Raw genomic sequence first — 21,403 nt, 5'->3', positions numbered from 1 at the left:
AATTTGCAATGTGCATAGCACCAGTCTCTTTATAGGGGTCATCATGCTGTTAGGCTACAAACAGAAACCAAGAAGAGATTGCTACTTCCATATATTTTCATATTTCAGTGTAAAAAGCTATCCTAATTTTGAGAATAAATTCTGGAGACTCCAAGAAAATGTAATTCGTTGTTATGCTTTTTATTTTTCCAGTTTTAATTTTTTTAGTCGGGTACCATTTGAAAAGGTTAAGAAAGAAATTTGCAGGTGGCCTACATAGCTGAAAATGAGTCACTTTGGATCCACATCATATGCTGCTTTTATGCCTAGTCTTGTATTTTCTAGAGTTCTTAAAGTAGGTATGCTTTAGAAAGGTGCCCTATGAGGTTGTATTTTAATAAAATGCCTTCTGGTAATACACTGCCCTCTAGCGTGGAAAATAGAATAACAGTTCAGAACTTCTCCATGAATGCAGTAGAAAAACCAACCATCTGGTGCTATAATTTAAGAATCATTTTGTCAAAGTCCTCTTGCTTTCAACTTTGTATGCCAGAAGTTGTTCAGCTACTGAAGAGACTCTGGAAGAGAATAAATACAAAACGACAGCATTTTTTCCTAACTATTTTTAATTCACTACAGCAGTAACTCTTGTCTCAGTTTAGAAAAGACATATTCACACGTTAAAGGACTGGAAGGAGATTCTAAGAGCTGAAGAAGCTATGAGTCAGAAAATAGGCTGAATGCTGGGTTTTGAAAAATGGAAATGTAGACAAAAAGTGTGCAAAAAAGAGGAGGGTGAGGGTTGAGTAGACTAGACCCGAAGAAAAAAGGAATTGTTAAGTATGCAAGGGAGGTTTGAAGAGGTTTAAGCTTGGAAGTACGATTGTTAAATATGCGGGCTAGATCTTAGAACACTCTTAAGACTTGTATAGAGAGGAAGTTCAGTTACAATTTCTGGAGCATTGAGATTTTGGAATTTGAAGGGAAAATCAGAGTAAGGAAGAAGTGAGGGGAGGGAGCCAGAATTCTATACACTGATTGACAGTAATCAGATCCTGTTCATTCTTGGCACCATATTCCTTGACTTACAATCCAAACATTATTTTTAAAAAGAAGATTGGGATGCAATCCAGAGGCAGGGGCCGAATCCCCCTCTGGACTAGGTGCGGGCTTCCACTGGTGGAAATGCCCTCTCTGGGACACCTCTGTTGGCGGAGGGGCAAATCCACCATACACTGCAGCACACCTTGACACTGGGCCTTATGCTGGCACTTGCACGTCACCCCCAGTTACATAGGCATTTTGGGGGTGTTCCAGGGGGCAGGGCTCTCTTAATCTGCCGGTGGAAATAAGGCACAATTTCACAAAGTATCTCTGTTCTCCCCTATGGGGGATTGGAGGTTTTGTTTTGTTTTTTAACCCTGTGGAAAGCCCTGTGGAGCGCGCAGAGTGGCGCTCAAGCAGTGCCATCCCTGTCCATCTCAGCTATGGATTGTGCTGTCAGTCTGTAGACCTGAAGAAAGCCAAGCTTCCCAACCCAGCCTCTAGTAATGAGGGCATAGGTAACTGGTATTCTGTTAAGGTTATGGGGAAGGAGAGTTCTTTTTACTCTTAACTGAATCAGAAATGAGATGGGTTGCTTGGCTTAGTTTGGAAGGAGGAGGGGACTCGTAATTTAATAAAATGTTTTGTGCAGGATAGGCAAGAGTTGCAAACTAAGCCAGTTGGCTTTATATTCATTTGCACTGTTGGTTTGATACTGGCTTGGATAAACAGAACAATCTCAACCCAAAATCTTTCCTGTGCTTTGCAGTGCACACAGAGCTCTCAGAGGTGTACTTGTTCATGCTCATGTGATTCTTTATGCTCTTGTATCATCCCGGTTTGGCTGCATTTCAACACGTGACAAAGCTTTTGAGAACACTGTTGCTGCTTTTATACTAGTTCTGAGGCAGATGACAATCAGTGTATGTAAAATCTGGTTCTAGAGTTTCCATAACCCTCTAGCAGGATCTGGAAGCCAAAATGATGTTTGTAGGTGATTTGGGTCCTGTTTTAGGGTCAGGCATGATTTGTAGTACCTGTGGTCACTAGGGAGAGGAGGCAAATTTAGTCTCTGCTCCTCTGGTGTCTCTATCTGTTCTCATCTCGAATAAATGGAGGTTGCCATTTGTGCCTCAAAGGAAAAATGCAGTGATGCATTTGAGGTGGTTACTAAGGAGGGGATAAAATCTGCTCTCCACCCTTGACCCCCTTTATGAGTCATCAGTGATTTGGCATTGACTGGATCACATTGGTTGGTTGTTGTGAGTGTCTGCACACTGGAGCCACTTTGGGGGATCTTTGCAGTGTATAAGTCTTCTTTTCACAAATGCAGACCTGTTCATAATTACAGATATTTTGCTCGCTGTACAAAAAAAAATACTTGGTCCTAATATGACTAACTGTCCTGCTAACTCATGTGAATCAAGGAAATTGTTGAGGTGCTTCATGATTAGTGAGAACACTGAAAAAACTCAAGATGTCAGTTTCTAGAAAAATCTGATAGGGAGATATTTGTACAGCTCTCTCTCAAAATGTGAGGCTCTTTATGTGTCCTGAAATGCTCATGCTGGTCGATTCCCCACGGGGCAAATATCCTGAGATTGGACTGGGACCATAAAATACCAGTACCGTTTGATCCTGGTCTGTCCCTCCCCACTGCAACTGGGATCGAGACGTCCACCTCCTTTCCATGAGCCCCGGATCAGCTTGGGGGCTTTTGTTGCTAGGTCATGATTGGTTGTTGCTTTGGGGCGGGAATGTGATGGCCAAGTAGCTACGTCATCATAAAGCATAGAGCATAAGGAGGTGTATTGAGTTGCATGATTGTATCTTCGTACCCAAGAGGAACATATTAAAAAAAGGTGCGTTCCTGCCTGCCCTGAGTCACCTGTTCTGAGCATGCCCAGGCCACTGTGCTGTGATTGGCTGATGGTTCGAATGAAGACTCAGGGCGAGAAAATTAACACAGGATGATTCCCCATGATACTGGCCTCATCCGGGGTTCGTCAGAAAAGTACCATCTTCCTGGCAATTCTGGAAAATCCCGGGATGAGGAGGATATCACAGGGTAGGGCCAGAACAGAGTTGAATTTGACCTGGGAGCCATAAGGAGTCCCTCCTTGAACCAGGATACCTACCGTGCGTATCTCGGGATATTTCCCCCATGGGGAATCGACTGCTATTTTCAGGCCATTTTGAGGGCTGGAGATTGGCACATACATTTTTTTATAGTGTGAAAAAGTAACATTTGTGTAATGCTCAAGATCTGTGGTATAAAGTCTGCTTCATGAGAGGCCTGGATTCCACCACAAGCCGAACTATGCATGATATGAAACACTGGACTGTAGGATTTCTGTTGCCTGTTTAGGGTTATATTTGGAAAAGGGGTCACTTTCATGCTGACAAAACTCAAGATTTACTATTATCTCTGTGTATATTTAGCTTTTAATGGTACTGCTATTTTCACTAGCTATTCAGCCTTGGCAGGAACATCAGTTTCTTTTCAAACGGAGCGAAATACAGCAGTGTTCTACAACCGCAGGTTTTTCATCTCTTCTCAACATGGAGTTATCCGTGAGGGGGAGCCAGAGTTCAGTCTGTTGCCATGCAGATTCTAAAAAATGGACTCTGACTGACAACAAAGGATACGCAGTGCAAAAGCCTGCAGAACCAGACAGTGTAATTAACAATGATGTACATGCATGAGATAGGCTAGATTGATAAAGTATTTTAATCCACATTGGCCAATTATAATACAAGGGAATCACTTTCCCAAGTATTCAGAGTGATGGTAGTGAAATGTACACATGTGTGGGTTGGGTGGCAAGCTGCGTCCCTTGCAGTATGCAGGTTCCTTGGAATGCATAAAAAGATGTGCACTGTCTATCTGCTTTTCAACCAACCAGCCACATATTGAGCCATCAAGGTGTGTAAAAAAATTAATGTTAGCGAAGGAAATAATCCAAGAATTATACAATTTTTTGAAAATTGGTACAGAAATAAGATGACTGTTCATTTTCTATTACTGACCAAGTAGTAGGTGATATGCAAGCCCTCAGCCAGATAACCTGGAGAGCCACTGCCAGTCAGAGTAGACAATACTGATCTTGGTAAACTAATGGTCAGATTCAGTAAGAAGCAGATTTGTGTGTTCACTTGAAGGACAGCTGTTACAGGTCAGCCACCTGTTTTTACCATCACAGGACACATTTAATCTGGCGTCTAAAGATAGTAGTGTTGGTATGAGGTGAGTGCATGGGGACGGGGAGAGCTGCAGTGGTTGAAGCTGTTCCTTTAGGCCTAGACCGTTAAGTGATTTATCTGTTCAAATTAGCACCTTGAATTTAAACTTGAAACAAACAGGAAGCCAAAGAACATTTTTATGTATTGGTATGTATGACCTCCATAGTGGATCCCCATTAACAACCTGGACACTCCAAACATTTTATAGATGCAGTCCCAATGTATAAATACATTGCTCTAACTGAGGGTAGATATTTTCAAAGCATGGATTAGTGTGGCAAAATCATCCCTCTCCCGCAGAAGATGAAAGTGCCACATCAATCTGAGTTGGCAAATGTTTCTACAAACTGCGGATGCCATTGTGCTTCTATAAGTGAGACTGAATAATGCTCCATAATGGCAAACCAGATCTTTAAAGGGGTGTGCACCCTGAGTGTGCCACCCTGAAGATCCACCTCATCAACAGTTCACCTTTTGTGTCTGCTTGTGTACATATTAAATAGTGTAAGATGCAGAACAGAATCCTCAGTGTGTTTTGCCTGACAGGAAGCCCAGCTTGGTAAATGTAGTTGCATTTGCGTAGGCCCTGTTGGAAGTAAGTTTAAAGTAAAAAATACTTGCGTGGGGATGCTTATTTCTAGTTGTGCTCCTGCCTTCTAATTCACATTGGATATGGTTTGGCTGAGGTTATTCAGTGTTGGAGAACTACACTCTCTTCATATGCACTGTTATTGCTTGAGACGTTGTATAGCTGAACCAGGAAACTGCAAACTTGTTCTGAAATTCTATTTACAAACACATTTTTTAAAATAGGGAGTAATTTTTCCATGAGAGTCATCATAGTATAGTGGGTAAGGTATCAGACTAGGATCTGGGAAATCTAGGTTCGAATCCCCACTCTGCCATGGAAATGTGCTGGGTGACCTTGGACTAGTAACAAATAGGAGACCTTAAAGGAATCCTAGGGACATGATGCAGAGGTAGGCAATGGCAAACCATCTCTTGTCTTGAAAACCCCACAAGGGATTGGTATAAGTCAGCTATGACTTGATGGAACACAATCTCACACAGTCTTTTCCCTTTAATTTGAAAGGTTTTTATGCTGATAGGTAAATATAAACCTTTTTATGCTGATAGGTAAATATAAGAATCTATATAAATAAAAATGTAAATGTTCATTTGTTCAAAATCTCAAATCTCCGAAAGTTCATCACTGATTGGTTTGAAATTTTGACACAACGTTGCATTCGAATATGCATGTGTTTTTATATACCTACTATTATACTATGATACAGGTGTCATACCTGTGACAGGTAAAACTGTGCTTTTTTAAAAAACCCAGCACCATCTGGTGGACATTACAGCAACACATGCTATACTCACTACTTTACGCTTCCACTTCAATGTTTCCGATTGCATTGTTACAGTTATTTTTCATAGATTCCAATGTTGCCTGTGCTCTGGTTGCCTGTGCTCATATTCGTTTGGGACTATATTCTAACGTCTCCGCAATGCAGACTGGGAAATTTGGCAGGGAGTCGTCAAACGGGCACAACGAATGCAAATTGGTATCTGTTTAAAACTCCACTGAGACCTGCAGCTTCTTGATAACTTTTTGCCCGCCTGCTCAGGAAGCCCACCGTCCCCAACTGTGTTTCCTTCAGCCTCCCCAAGGTGCAGCTGGGGAAATCTGGGGGGGGGGGGTAAAAGCACCGCAGGCCCCCCTCATGTTGCCCAAGGCCCAGTCGGTTTCAACGACACAACATCCTTGCTTCTTGCAACGTTCTTTCGTGACCACTGTGCAATTTAATGCCGTCAAAAGAGGATTGCAACGGATATGCCATTCAATTTGAGAGATTGCAATGCTCAATTCGATTGCCATTTGCAGTCACCATCAGCAAAGCTCAGGGCCAATTTTACAATTGTGCGGTTTAGAGCTAGACACGCATTGCTTCTCACATGGTCAATTATATGTTGCGTGTTCCACAGTCGGCAAACCACACGATCTCTATCTCTGCACAGATAATGCAACAACAAAAAATATTGTATACCCACAAGCATTGTTACATCAAACATATCAGAAACACGCACTTTCACTTCTCTTTCTTTCTCATTTCACCAGATTAGGCCTCAGCAACGCATGGCCGGGTACTGCTAGTTCAGTCATAAATTGTTCCCTTAACTGTAACACAAACCCGAAACCTGAAACTGACCACTGCCTTTTTCTTAGAATGCGCCCTAGAACTCAACGTAACATGAATCCAAGCCTGCGCCCCTGCACTTGACTTAACCCTAACTTATTTTTCTTTTAATTTATTCAATCGTAAATTGTTCCCCTAACTGTAACACAAACCCAAAACCTGAAACTGATAACTTCCTTTTTCTTAGAAATCGTCCTAGAACTCAACGTAACACGAACACAACCCTGATCCTCTACCCTTGACTTAACCCTAACCCTAGCTTATTTTTTTCATTTAATTTATTCAGTCATAAATTGTTCCACTAAGGGTAACAGAAACCTGAAACCTGAAACTGACCACTGCCTTTTTCTTAGAATGCGCCCTAGAACTCAACGTAGCACGAACCCAAGCCGGAGCCCCTGTCCTTGAATTAACCCTAACCCTAGCTTATTTTTTTTCATTTAATTTATTCAGTCATAAATTGTTCCGCTAACTGGAACATAAACCCAAAACCTGAAACTGACCATTGCCTTTTTCTTAGAATGCGCCCTAGAACTCAACATAACACGAACCTAAGCCTGAGCCCCTGGGCTTGACTTAACCTTAACCCTAGCTTATTTTTTTCATTTAATTTATTCAGTCATAAATTGTTCTGCTAACTGGAACACAAACCCGAAACCTGAAACTGACCACTGCCTTTTTCTTAGAATGAGCCGTAGAACTCAACGTAACACGAAAAATTCCTGGTGGGAAAAATTATGGTGGGACAAATTACATCAGCTGGCTCTTGGCTGAGGTTTCAACGGGAGGCACTCTGGTGGGGGTTTTGCTCTGTGTGGGGACATTTCCTGCAGGGGTGATCGTGTGAGTCTCCTGAAAGGAACCAGCCAATTTTGCTAAAGTTTGCTTGGGAGGGGCGAATGCTGTGGGCATCAGGTTCACTTTCAACTGGGTGCCCACAGCATTTTCCTCTCCCACACAAACTTTAGCAAATTTAGCTGGTTCCTTTCAAGAGATGCACACCAGCAGCCCTGCAGGACATTCCCCCACCCAGAGCAAGACCCCCACCAGAGTGCCTTCCGTTGAAACCTCTACCACAGAACCAGCTGGGCATAACAGAAAGCCCCATTGAAGTCTATGGTGGGAAAAGTAATTTTTCCCACCATAGAACTTGCTGAAGAGCCTGGCAGATTCTGGGGAATTTCTGAGTGTGTAAGCACTGGCTGCACATTTTTGAAGATAGAGGTGCCAGACTTTCAAGGTGGCTCCAAGAGGCCTCCTGGTAATAGCATCCAAGCTTGGTGAACGTTGCTTCTGGGGGCAGGGGACGTGGGTTGAGAGAGTTCTGAGAGAACTCAGCCACAGGCTTCACATGCAGGAGCAGGGAAACAAAATAACCCTGGATGCTATTGTCAGGAGGGTCTCCTGGAGCCACCTTGAAAGTCTGGTGCCTCTATCTTCAAAAATGTGCAGCTTGCTTACACACTCAGAAATTCCCCATTGGCTACAATGGAGTTAAGGCACTGCAGAACAGAGAATCTTGGGCAAATTTTTGGGGTTCCTGTCGGGTGCATTTTTAAAGCTATTAAACTCATAAAAATAAATCCTGTTTGCAAATATTTGTAAAGCACTTTTTCTGCTGAGATTTCTGTGTGACTTTTTTATGATACTACTGGTAAATTCTCATCCTTTAAGCATCTGTTAGCTGGCATTAGTGGAATTTCTTTTTTAACATGTTATCTGTTTTAAAATCTGGATTAATTCTTCCAGAATAAATATAGCACAGTGTGGGTCTTCATTTAAAATCTCAGTCAAAGTTTTGTTCTCCATCAGAACAAAAACTATTTGATTATTTTTTGGCAAAATTGTAGGACAAAGCTGTCTGCAGTAGCTGTTCAGACAAGCTACCTCCTACTTAGCTGTTTCTTGGACAAGTTCTAAATTTGTCTGTTTCACAAGGGATTTCTTATTCCATCTATAATTAAATACCTAAAATTAAACATTGGATGTACTCATAACTATAAATGCCTGATCACATTCTTGAAACTACTAAAATGACTACTTCTCAATAAATGCCCTTGGCAAAGAATTCTAGTAACTATTTATAATGGTGAATGAAAACTACCCATTTTCTATTGTGGCCAAGCAATATGTTCAGACATATCTCATTCTGTAACTGTTTGTCGACTGTATGATTTCAGACTGTAGTTTAGGGATCACATGTGAGATTGCTTTTTTACATGCCCCACCCCCTAACTTTGCATCAGAATAGAAAACTGGAGTGTGATAGCCAGAGGCGTATTTAGGCAAACTGGAGCCCGGGGACAAAACCTGAGTTTGGCGGCCACCCAACCCCACCATGACCAAACAATGTTTTTTTGCACCAGATCACAAAACACCTCCCACCCCCAGCAAAACATACATGGCTCTCTCCCCACCAATTCTCTTTCCTAATTTTGTCCTCGTACAAACCCTTTGAGGTAGGTTATTAGCCTGAGAAACAGCTCCAAGCCAGTGCAAGTGGGTATTAAGCATGTAATTTGGAGGAAATTTGGAGGGTGCCTGCTGTCAGGGGTGCAATTGTTAAGCTAACAGCACAAAAATTTCAGGGTATCTTTAGGAGACTCTCCTGATAATACCACCCAGGTTTGGTGAAGTTTGGTTTAGGGGGTCCAAAGTTATGGACCCTCAAAGGTGTAGCCCCCATCTCCTATTAGCTCCCATTGGAAACAATGGGGGATGGGGCACCCCTTTTGGGAGTCCATAACTTTGGACCCCCTGAACCAAACCTCACGTAACTTGGTTGGTATCATCAGGAGGGTCTCCTGAAAAATCTGTGAAATTTTGGTGCTGCTAGCTTAAAAACTGCACCCCCTGCAGGCTGAAAACTGAAAAAAACACTAAAAAATACAAAAAACACACAACAAATGAACCTGCAATTTTTGCACCCCCCACTAGGGGGCATCCGGGACATAGGGTACCCCATGTCCCCTAGGTAAATACGCCACTGGTGATAGCTTTCTGCTGGTTTTTGACATGTGAGAGCATTAACTTACATAATCTCTTTCTTCACTCTGAAATGGCCCTGGAGGGGCTGTGGCATTTTTTTAACCATTTAAAAATATTTAACATTTCTTCCCTAGATATATTGGAATTTTCTGCCTCCTTACTATAAGACACCTGATGTTCTCAGACCAGTCAGCAATGATCCTCAGAACCCCTTATTGGCCAAAGAAGTTTTAGTTTCACACACAGCTCAGGATGTCTGTGTTAAATTTCAGGGTCCTTCCAGTAGAGAACATCCTTCTCATGGTAGGGACTGTTCTGCACCATGATGTTCCTTCCTTGCACCTGACGGCATGGCTAATCCAGTCCAAGTGCCAGATTTAGACAGGGTCGTACAGGTATTAATAGCATTGTGAAAACTCTCCATACGAAAGTCTTATGACTCCAAATAGACACACTTTGTCTTCTGGACACTCTCCCGAAGTTTGGAGTCTGAATCCTCTCCTTTAACTGATATTTTTCAAGTTTGCCCATTTCTATCAAAATCACCTGATATCATTTGCCTAGCTTCCCTACAATAATCAATGTGTTGTAATTCTGTGTTGCCCCCCTCTTGATTTGCCCAAGCTTGGTTAGTTTTTAATGAGGGTTCATATCCAAGCTGGCCAGGGCAGTCCTTCATAGGCTCAAATTTGTCTTATCTTGAGTTTTAATTGTAGATGTTTGTAATGAATTTTATGTACAAGTAAAATTGTTTTTAAAATGTTTGTGCACTGCTCTGAGCCTGATGAAAACAAAGTTGCACTTTCCTGTAGCTGTCTTTTGTGCAGGTACACATCCCTCCCTCTTTTTCCCCACGGTGGCCTACTGTGTCTCATAATGGTGCTCTTCTATGTCAGTGAAGCAGGGGTGCAGCAAGGGGGAACTGCGCCCAGGACATGTGCACCGCCACCTGCCCCTGCTCCAGAATGCTCCACCTGGAGCATTGTGCCTCCTGTCCCATTGGCGCTACACCACTGCAGTGAAGGGAGAACTGGGGGAGGAGTGTCTCCTCACTTCCTTTCATGTGACCAATTGGTTAGAAAACTAGCCTGGTGATAGTTTTGGGGGATAGAAGGGAAAGCACTCCGTTCTCAAATGCTTCTAAAAGCCCCCTGGTCTTTTGAGCACAGTTCCCCCTCGCTCCATGGCCAGCCAGTTCCTTCTCAGTCACTTGCGTGCTCGCACAGAAGACCCTTGATGAGCAACAGGAAAGTGCCACTTTGTTTTTTACATCCTGGTTTCCGATGCTTGCTTAGTTGCACAGGACCTGCGCCAAATCTGGAAATTCACAGGTTGATCTTTTAATTAACTGTCAGAAGGCTTTGTTGACTGGTATGACGTGTTAACCAGTACGACGTAAACGGCGGCTGTGCTGACGTTGCCAGCTCCTCTCTGTTGTTGTCACACGAGGGGTTACCAGCAGGCTGCTAATTCAAAGCAAACAGCATGGGCTTTTTCCTTGGTTACTTTTGCTTTCTGAGGTGATGTTATGTTTGGTTATGAAAAGTAACAGGGACACACAACCCTCTTAGCCATTGTTCTTGCAGATGCCCTTTTCCTTCCTCCCCTTATCAGTTGTGTACCTAGCAGTATGAGTGATAGAAGCGTGGACATTATTTCTTTTGTGGCTACAGAATTTCTTTTGTGGCTACAGAGGAACAGGTGAAGTGGCAAACCTTTTTGGGCCCAGATGCTGAATTCCAGTGGCACAAAAGTGATCCCATTTGTTGGCTTGTGTGTATGAGTGTTTTAAATTGTGTTTGTAATCATGGGCCGGGGAAATTCCCAAACAGAAAGAGACTCAGCAGGTTAGCATTTCATTGGTAAGTGCTATAAAAGCTCATGAGAATTCTGGTACGTGCTAGATGGAAGCAGGGGTGGGGGTGGGAGATACCCTTTCTAGATGACAGGATCAGCTTTCACTGAGGAAACAGCCTGGGATTAAAGTCTGGGCTGAGGGAATGTAGAAGGCCCAGCAGGCACCAGCTAAGCACAAGAGTGCAGTGGGAACTGTGGAAAGTGACTTGGAGAGATTGTTTGTCTTGTGGTCTGAGGGAGGCTTTTAGTTCAGAGTAGAGGAGTAGAAAATGCCTGAAGACCATCATGTTCTTCAAACGCTTGCAACAACTCTCTGCTGTTTTTATCATCGCAAGCCCATGGTTGGAATCAAGGTAGGTCACTTGTCATGTTAACGAAAATTGATAGTAAAAATATGCTACTATGTTGAAAAGTTATTTATCAATAGATGCATGTATCTGGAGGTTTGTGAAGATTACTATGAAATATACAAATTCTATTATGCATGGCTGGTGTGAAATGTCTTACTTATATCAGTCAGACATATATCCAGATCTCTGCTTGGTTATTAAGCACACTAACTGTCATGAATCAGTTGCTGACTCCCTGCCAGAATACAGAAGACTGTGAGGATGAAACTGGGGAAAACTCTCTTATGGTGCTCTGAGGATTCCCTTGGAGCAAGGACACCATACAAAGGTGATAGATATACTAGTCATTGACAGCAAACTGAACCACTGAAAGTGTTTCTGCTGGTGAACAAGAAAGAAGGCTGTATCACACGGGCAAAGAAAAAGCAAAGCCAGTGAACCAGTGTGCTCTGTTTCCAGATTGGTTCATTCAAAAGTGATTGTTTAGTCTCCGGAAGCATTTTGAGTGGAAAGTAATACAGAGTTTTTGAAAAGAACAGACTTCCACGGAGTCACTTGGAAAGATGCTAGTAAAGGTTCTTGTTAAAGCTCTGAGGAATTTCATATTCTGAGATGTACACAAATCTGAATATTAAACCACTATCAAAATGCAGTGCTGATTCATAGAATCATAAGAGTTGGAAGAGACCACAAGGGCCATCAAGTCCAACCCTCTGCCATGCAGGAACACACAGTCAAGCACTCCCAACATATGTTCATCCAGCCTCTGTTTAAAAACCTCTAAAGAAGGAGATTCCATCACTCTCCAAGGCAGTGAATTCCACTGTTGAACAGCCCCGACAGTCAGAAAGTTCTCCCTGATGTTTAGGTGGAATCTCTTTTCCTGTACCTTGAAATAGATTCCACCTAAATATTAGGAAGAACTTTCTGACTGTCAGGATTTAATGTAGATGTAGCCTTAGCTAGGAGGTCAGGAACTGAGTGAATTTTTCCCTGCTTTTATGTATTACTTAAAATATGCTTGCTATCTGTCATATTTGCTTTTGTGTTGATTGTTGCAAATGACTATCTAGTTGCTCCAATTGCACAACTAGCTTCAAACTCTGATCTCAAAATATTGTTAGGAGGTCAGCTTCTGTGAACATTAGCCAGTTAGCATTGGTGCAGATATAGCGCTATGCCATTGTGGATAAACTGGTAAAGGGGAAAAGACCATATTTACATTGAGCTACAAAAGCTGCACATGTTGAATTTATTCCTGACTTGCTGGTGTCGAGGCCAGAAACCGTTCACCCAGTAGATCAAGTTTTAAGTCCCCCAGCGTTGTCTCAGCAGGTCATTACTCGACAAGAATTGTGGTGCCACTCTTTATGGAGCAGCAAACCCTCAAAAAGTGGTGCATGAATTCGCTGAACACATTAGACAAAATGGGGATGCTTGTGTGGAGCCCACTGAACAAAGGACTCTCTCGTTTTGATTTCGATCATAAAAGCTGTTATTTTAATTCAGTGGGTTTAAAAGTTTCCATATGAATTTTGAGGCTTAGTGTTCATTATCAAAGCAGAATTAGAGCTGTAATTCGTGACTGCATTGTTTATCTTGGCATGAATGTCTAATGCCTAAAATCATGCTGCATGTTGTCATGGTAACTTTCCCTTGGTCTAATCCACATGGCCTCTGGAGGAACTGAGGAGAAGCAGGATTTGATATAGAAGTACAGCTGGCCTTGTTCAAAAATAAGATTCTATTTGAAGAAGTTTCCAGTATTTAAAATAGACTTGATACATGCATTGCAGAACTTTTTAGATCTCTGTTGCTTCATGTATAGGCCTAGAGAGAATTGGGGCGGGGGGAGGATGGCATCTGAATGTTGGTTGCCCATAATTTTTGTTATAGCTAGAATATGTAGCAATACATATTGTATCAGGATTGGTACCTGAGCATCAGCAGGAATGCCCTGATGAGTTCATACAGCACTGGTGGGTAATTCCCAACCTGTGTATTAAACAGTGGTATATTAGACGAACCCCCCCCCCCTTTCTTCTTTTTTGGTACAGTTCTCTGCCCAAAGGATAAAAAAAAACACGAGCCCTTCTGACGCTGGCAGCACTGCTTAGGGTCAATTGATTTCCATTGTAAATACAGCCTTTGTCTCTTCTCCTCTTTTCTTCTCTCCCCTCCCCCACCCTTTTCTTTGCTGGGACACCAGCATTTTCACAGGTAGATGTTGTGGAAGACATGAAGTGTTAGAGTGAACCACATCACTTCAGAGTTCAGGAGGTGGAACATCTTTTTTTAAATTGCTCCCCCAAAGTGAGATCACTCCGTTCTGCTATTCCAGTTTTCTGAAGTTAAAAATGAAAAATATCACAGAGCACTGCAAAATGTGGTACTTTGACTGGCATTCTGAAATAGTATGGTTCGTTCTGCTACCTCATTCTGCTGTATATGTAGATCAGGGTACCCCACCCTTTTAAAACTTTCCAGACAAAAAGAGATTGGTGAAAAAATAATAATGGTGTGGCCTTCTGGAATCTGCTCTATGTGTTCAGCGTTGGCATGACATAAAAAGAGTCGTTGTGGCCAAAGATGACCAGACCTAGTCATGTGGTAAACCATGGATCAGTATTACAGCCCCTGCATGCAGTTCTGACGTGTGGAATTTTTTTGCCTGCCATACTGTAATGTTGAATTACTCCACTCAAGCGTTTCAGAGATGCAGGATGTGAATCCATCTTCCGCTAGAGGCCGTCTCAGTCTGAAAATACAGTTAACTGTAAAGAGGTGTTCTTAATTACAGCTTTTCAAAGCAGAAAATAATTAGTTCTGGAGCTTGAGATTCTAATGAAACTGACAAAACATTGGCAGCATGTGGAGTGTATTCGCAACCTTGCCTTGTTTTATAGTAATCAATCAGTTGGACTAGGATTCCAAGTGAATATAAATTCCAGTGAGGTAACTGTTTTTAGTCTCTTTCTTCAAAAACACTGCAAAGGAGTCTTACGGCAAAAGCTTTACCAGTGAATGAAAAGTCACTTTTGAAAAAGCAGCAGTTTGTCTCTTATTAAAGGGTCAGCCTCAAGAGAGATTACAAGGATTTGTGAAAATAGTTGAGATTAGAATTGGTAGCCTTCCATGGACAGTGCTGTGGGGGCACTTTGGGATATTTTTAATGCTCTGGAGTCAAACTAGTTGACTGGATTTCATTCTAAAGCCCAACTCCAGTGACTGCTCCTCCACTGACCCTTTGTTTATCCTTGGATGGAAAAGGTTCCTAGGATGCTCCACAAAGTCAGGACTTTGCGTGGCTACAGTTTTCTTATTACCAATGTAGCTTTCTAGACTATGGCCTTTCACTCTCCAGCATAATAGATGTTGAGCACTTGATTAAGGCTGTATGAGTGGCAATAGTCTAAACAAGCCTGAGTCAAATCAAGAATTCGTTTCAGCCAAAAAAAGTAAGGCGTGTTCTGAAATGCATAGAACATTAATTTAGTTGTACCACAAAGATATAAAATAACATTTTAACAGATGTTCTTCTGTGACATTAAAAAGATATAGGTTAGGATACCGTTGTTAACCCGTGCTGAAGGCCTGACCAATTGAAAAATCTGATTTTTAAAAAAGGTAAATGCTTTTAATTTGGGACCTTAGCTTAGATGTGAAGACAGAGGCATATGGGGGAACAATGATGCCTGGAGACAGCTCCTTATCTGGGCGCCCCACCCCCACCCCACGCTCAGGAGCAGGCTTAGGGTGTGGAGTATGCAGGCCAGGAGGGCTTGGGGGGTGGGCTCAGGGGCGTGGCTTTTAAAAGCATGTCCCTAGAGGCTGGCTGCTGTCCTCCCCAGGCTCTGGGGAGGACAAAAGCCGGCCTGCAGGGAGCCCAGGGGGCAGGACTCCAGGGGGAGGGGAGGGGTGGAGCACTGCCACCGCCCGCTGCTGCCCCCCCCTTACGCGTGGGGGGAGGGGCCGTCTGGCACCCCCCATATGACCAAAAGGCATGCACCCGGATCCCTAGGCCGGTATGCCCCTGTGTGAGGATTAGAGAGATAAAATATAGTGGCAAAGGGAATACAGGAAATAGGCATGGTTTCTCTCTTTTTCTCATGTATCTGTATGGAAACCTTTGGCCATATGAGTGTTTTATGGTCAAGAGAGCTATTAAACCAATACTTTGATAATATTTTCTGTTCTTGACTGCAAAGAAAGTATGGCAGCTGTAATAAACTAGGTGCAAAGTAGACTTATACCTACATTCCTTGATAGGCTGTAAATTGATGTTCCACCTTTAAGGTCTTTTTTGCTGTTTCAAACAAAATTCTAAAAGGCTTAATATGCTGCACTGAGCCATAATGCTGCTCTTATATAAAGCAGGCTCCTTTGTATGGTTTATTAGCCCTTCTTACTGTGAATGTTTTGCTGCTACATGTACAGACCGCTGGCAAAAGCAGTATTGTGTTGACTGGGTCAGATGCTTTGACAAACTGCACATTTTAATATAGACAAATAAGTAGTTTGATGTGATTTGCTTATTGATATAAATCTGAAACTTTCCCACTGCAGATCTATTTGTTGTAAGTGAGAAGGATTCCTTGACTGGTAGCTCCTGGGGTGAATTGGCAGGGTTTTGTGCATAGCAGCAGGAAGCAATTGAAATCCTATCAGGAAGACAGAGAACATCAAGGAGATGTACAATCAGAAAGGCTAACAAACAGTGTACTTCAAATCCCACAAGGGTTTCAGGTTTCCTGGCATCAGATGGAGACACCAAAGCTGCACTAACGTACAAAAAAATTACTAGAAAACAGATGACAATGAGGTAATGAGGGGGAAGATAGAAGATTGTATATACACATTAAGATTTTGGAGCCACTGGAGTGTATGTGCAGTGGGGTGGGGGGACAGTAGCCATAATTTGACATGGAATTAAGCCTATTAATTTCAGTGGCACAGGTATGCTTAATTTTATGCAGGATTTGAACCTTTGCCTGTACAATTATACAAAAATTAGATTGTCATTTTGCCTTGAAAACATTTATTTCACACCAAGATTATATTCTGCCTCCTGTACTTTGCAAATAAACACGTTTATTTTGTTGGCTTTTCACTAGAGCAGCAACAAAATTTCCAGCGGCAGCAGCTAATAAGAAATAGACCATTCGTTTCAGGGGGCCTTTTCAAACATCCTTTATACTGTTTTTTAGCAGCCAGTTGCCAACAGATTTTTTGTGCCATTTCAGACACAACCTGCTGCTAATGGATTTAAAAAATCTTTTCATACAAAGCCATTTGTATCCCTTTTGCACAGCAGGGTTGAGCCTTACCAAAAAAAAAAAAGGCTGTCTTCCATTTTCAGGTCTTTGTTCTTCTGAATTGCTGTTGTGTGGCGTTTGAAATGTCTGTGGTGCTTCTGAAAGTGCCACTTTCCCTCCCGTTCCTTTTTACAGCATGTTCTATTTCAGCTTTGTTGTTGAACATCAGAACTTTTGTGCTATAGCGCCCAACAAATATAGCAATTCAGTGCTCTACTGCCAGGATTTAGATGCTTGGTGAATGCTGGTAAGATAGCATTGAATTGCTATATTGGTCTAGCATGTTAGATTTCGTTTAGAGTCATGGATATGCCCAGTAGTGTGTGTGAATGCAGTTTATAGAAAGTTCTCCAGAGACATAAATGTAAAAGGTAAAACTTACATTTATTCAAGCATCTTCAGTTCACAACTTTGTTCCAAGAAAAGGTAGATAGAAAGAACCCTAGACTAAAGAGATTACTTTCCCTACAACAAGTGGGCACAACTAACGCGCCATCACGTGTGTGGAAGTGAGTGGATGCTGCAGTGGGAAAGGCCCACTGAGCAGGCTGCCATTGACCATGCGCTCGGTTCAAAGGCTAGAGCAGAAGTGAAGCTAGCATGGGGAAGAAAGGAAGTTAGTGGGCGGTCTCCTGGCCCAGAGAAGGAGGGCAAACAAGAGAGGCAACATCACAGTTAGAGTGATATACAGCACCCCCCAGTGTCCAGGCATGCAGAAGTCGCTTATTCCAACATAGCACTATAGCAAAAAGTTGAAACGTTCAATAATAATAAAAAGCTGAAATAGAATACACCAGAAAAGGTGTTGATGGAGCAGTGGTGTGGTTTGAAATGGGCAGAGTGTATTTTAATGATGGATAGGTTTTAATTTCCTGTATTAGTAAAATGTTATGCGCTGCCCAGAGCCCGACCTTGGCTGGGGAGGGTGCGATAATAAACAAACAAACAAACAAATAAATAAATAAGCAAGCAAGCAAGCAGATTTAAAACAGCTGTCTCAAACCTCTGTTCCCATATCACTGTACATTGAATCAGGCCAATAATTGATAACAACCAGTTTAGAACAGCAATGTGAAAGGGCATAGGTTCTTCTAAGTTGGTGTGGTTTTATATTTTACTTAATACCTTAGTTTTCTTAGGGTCAGGACCACTTTAGGTTTTCATCAGTGTGCAGTATTTAATTTGGAAGCAGAACCGTGAGGATCTTTAGCCTTCCTGTGAAATTCATGCTCAGAGGAACTAATAAAATGTGTGGCATGGCATCAGTTGTCCTGGCTAGCAAACAGTTCAAACATGAATGGGAAAAGCGGGTGGGCTTTGAGTACCAAATAGGACTTCTCTCTCTCTCACTCTCTCCCCATAACCACTCTTCTACCTGGCTCTAGGCTGTGGCTCCTGGGCTAAGAATTGAAGGATACGGGCACGTGCACCCAAGGGCTCACATTCCTAAGCCTTAAGGACAAGTGAGCAAGAGGAAGACAGACTCAACAAGATGTTATTGACCATTTGGGTCCCAGCTAACTAGCAGGATTTTCCCCAGTTTCTCTCCTGTGTGAATAGCACTTCTCCTACACTGGCCCCCATCTTAGAAGAGGTGAGTCCAGCCTAGGCTGAAGCTGCCATAAAATAGGACCATGAAGGGTTAGATGTAAATGGATGTATAGTTGGCCTTCTAACAAGATGCTTTATGTGTGTGCCATATGCGTGAAGCTAGTGAAAATGGTCAGCAATGGCACTAGAATGAGCTGCCTCTGAATGGACATTGGAGAATTTGCCTCTCTGAATATGTACATGCAGGAGAATAATAATGGAAGGACATGGTCAAAACCAAGCCATTACCTCTACTTGTATATACAGTGGCGTAGTGCCAAGGGGGTGGGGATGCACACGACACATCAAGTGCATGCCGGGGCAGGGGGCAGGGGCGCAACGGGCAGGGGTGCAGGGCACACGCGTGCCCCAGGCACAGTTTCCCCTTGCTCCACCCCTGTGTATATCTGATACAGGTGCTAACATGTACCCTGCTAGAGTTTATCAATTTGCTCTTTATTCAGTGCAGAAGGGCTTTAGAGAAGAGCATTCAAAAAAGGAAAATTTGTGGAATGATGGTATACAAACTGGGATGGGATTTTCTACAATCTTCACAATAATGTGCTACTGGATTTTGTTGAAGTGAAACCTCTGAGACAGATCAGGAAGCTTGACCGTCTCTAACAGCCGTTGTCTTTGAACCTGTGATCCTAGAAAGGGACAGATCACATGGAAGAAAAGGACAGGTAGATACTGGAAGTGATCTGGAAACAGAAGAAAGGAAGCTGAGAAGATGGCAGGATGGATGATGGGATTTGTCTCCCATCCAAATCTAAATTATTCTAAAAATGGCCCTTTGGTTTTCATATTCCGCTTAGACCAAAGCAGTATTATCCACAAGCAGTATTATCTCATAAGCAATAATGGCAATAATACCTGCTTTTGTGGTTCATTTAACTCACCACACAAATATAAAAATAGTTTCTTCCGTTGATGCTTTCAAAGGCACCTTTTTGTCTTCATTTTTGCCCTCTAAAAATGGCAGAGGACAGGATGAAAACTAATTTTAGGATCAATCTGGGCTCATAGCTTGTTTAAAGGATCTGTGGCTGAAAACAGCCTTTCCTTTTGGGCACTGTTCCATTATGAGAAGCATTCTTTTAATAATACAGGAATAGATTTAATTGCACAAAAGGAGAGTAGGAGGGAGTCTGTAGCATATGCCACGTCTTCAGACATGCCTGAGATTGAAGCATTAGCAGAGAAAAAAAATCTAGATTGGAGGATGAAAACTTCCTTCAGTTATTTGCAAGTGCTTTCACATCACCAGAGGCCTGGGAGTTTATCCAAGTCACTAAGAACTTACACAGTCATGGGAAAAAATGTTTCTGTGGTTATAGTTGCATAGTAACCTATAGCTTACAATCATGGGGTCTCCAAATGCGTGTCACTTTATTTTTGCCTCTTCCTAGCAAAGGTCTATTTAGTAACTGGCAGGCTGCCACAAATATCTAGCATCTATTTATATCGTGCTGGGTTTAAAAAAAAAAGCTTTTCATCTGCAGAACGCTGAATTGCAGGAATGTTTTTGTAATGTTCTTTGCTTGAGACGTTAAAATGTCTAGGATGGGGCCTGATCAATCGTGACACTGATTATGTACAGTGGTTCTCAACCTTCCTAATGCCACGACCTTTTAATACAGTTCCTCATGTTGTGGTGACCCCCAACCCTAACATTTATCCATTTTACAGATGGAGAACACTGATGCAGAGAGTCTTAGGCGACCCCTGTGAAAGGGTCATTCGACCCCCAAAGGGGTCGCGACCCCCAGGTTGAGAACCACTGGATTATGAAGAGGACCCCTGGATTACGAACCACTGGATTATGAAGAGCATTGCTGTCCTCAGCATTTCTTCATTCTAGCCTCTGTCTTCCAATAGCCTGTGCAGGGAGCAGTGACAAAAGGAGGGAGAATTGCACCTGGGGCATGAACTGCCGTGCGCCCCGCCTCCACCCCCGTCCCACCCTGACACATGACTCCAATGGCGGCGCTCGGGGTGAGCCACCCCAGATGTCTCCATTGCAGCTATGCCTCTGGCAGGGAGGAGGATTGAGGAAGGGATACCACAGACAAGAGTGGGAATTCCCTCCTTTGCACTGCAGATCCCCACTTTCCCTCCTACACTGTTCCTAAAGGTCCACTGATCCCCAGAAAAATAATTATCAGGTGGCTTGTAGCAGAAGTGGACTCTGTTAAGTCTATGGATGGTTTTTGTTTTTACAACATTGTATACTGTACTCATGGATGGGACCCTTTCCCCCACTTGGTCTATATGTTAAAGTTGGTACTCATGACTAAAACACTGTTTCCAAGGCGTCAAGATGCTCTCCAGCTTCATATTGCCGAGTGAACTGAAGACACATGGCATGTATCAACTTGCAGCATTTTGCTAAGAGCACCTTTGTTTTCATAAAAGATGGGACAGTGCTCATGGAATTAACACTTGTTCCATTTTCAAAAGCCTTTTTCATCTGTCGCAAAAAAAATAGGACACCATGGATGTCTACAGTATAAATGAGAATTATTATCTGACAAAAGGAGACCCATGGGGTGCATTTCATCCTCCTGCCTTTGCTTCCTTTCCTCTTCTACCTTCTAACAGTTTTCCTCCCTAACTCTCCTTCCTCCCTCTCAGTCAGTCTTTCCCATCTATTTCTCCCCCTTCTCTTCTTTTAAATCTCCCTGTCTCTCTTTCTTTCCCTCTGTCCTCCTTACCTTGACCTGCTCTTGGGCCATTGGGGCTGCCCTTGAAGGGCCTCCAGCAGTCAACAGGGCCCCTGGGAGCTGCCACATTTCAGTCAGTCACAACAGAGATCCAGGAGGCTGCTCAGGTA

At 42.7% G+C, this 21,403-nt stretch overlaps 1 protein-coding gene across 4 annotated transcripts in view; it reads left to right on the top strand.

The window, feature by feature from the left end:
• BCAR3 (BCAR3 adaptor protein, NSP family member) overlaps nucleotides 1-21,403 on the top strand; it is a 99,603-nt gene that overhangs the window by 45,124 nt on the left and 33,076 nt on the right. The window contains exon 1 of one of the 4 annotated variants that reach the window (XM_048497503.1): nucleotides 11,281-11,665. The exons of the other annotated variants lie outside the window; for them this stretch is intronic. Within the exon in view, the coding sequence (XP_048353460.1) occupies nucleotides 11,582-11,665 (84 nt within the window). The 5' untranslated portion in view covers nucleotides 11,281-11,581. Of the gene's footprint in view, nucleotides 1-11,280; nucleotides 11,666-21,403 lie in introns of those variants that run through there. 4 annotated transcript variants of the gene reach the window in all.

The sequence above is a fragment of the Sphaerodactylus townsendi genome, linkage group LG05 (genome assembly GCF_021028975.2).
Source record: "Sphaerodactylus townsendi isolate TG3544 linkage group LG05, MPM_Stown_v2.3, whole genome shotgun sequence".
NCBI lineage: Eukaryota > Metazoa > Chordata > Lepidosauria > Squamata > Sphaerodactylidae > Sphaerodactylus > Sphaerodactylus townsendi.
This window is presented reverse-complemented; position numbering and strand designations above follow the sequence as displayed.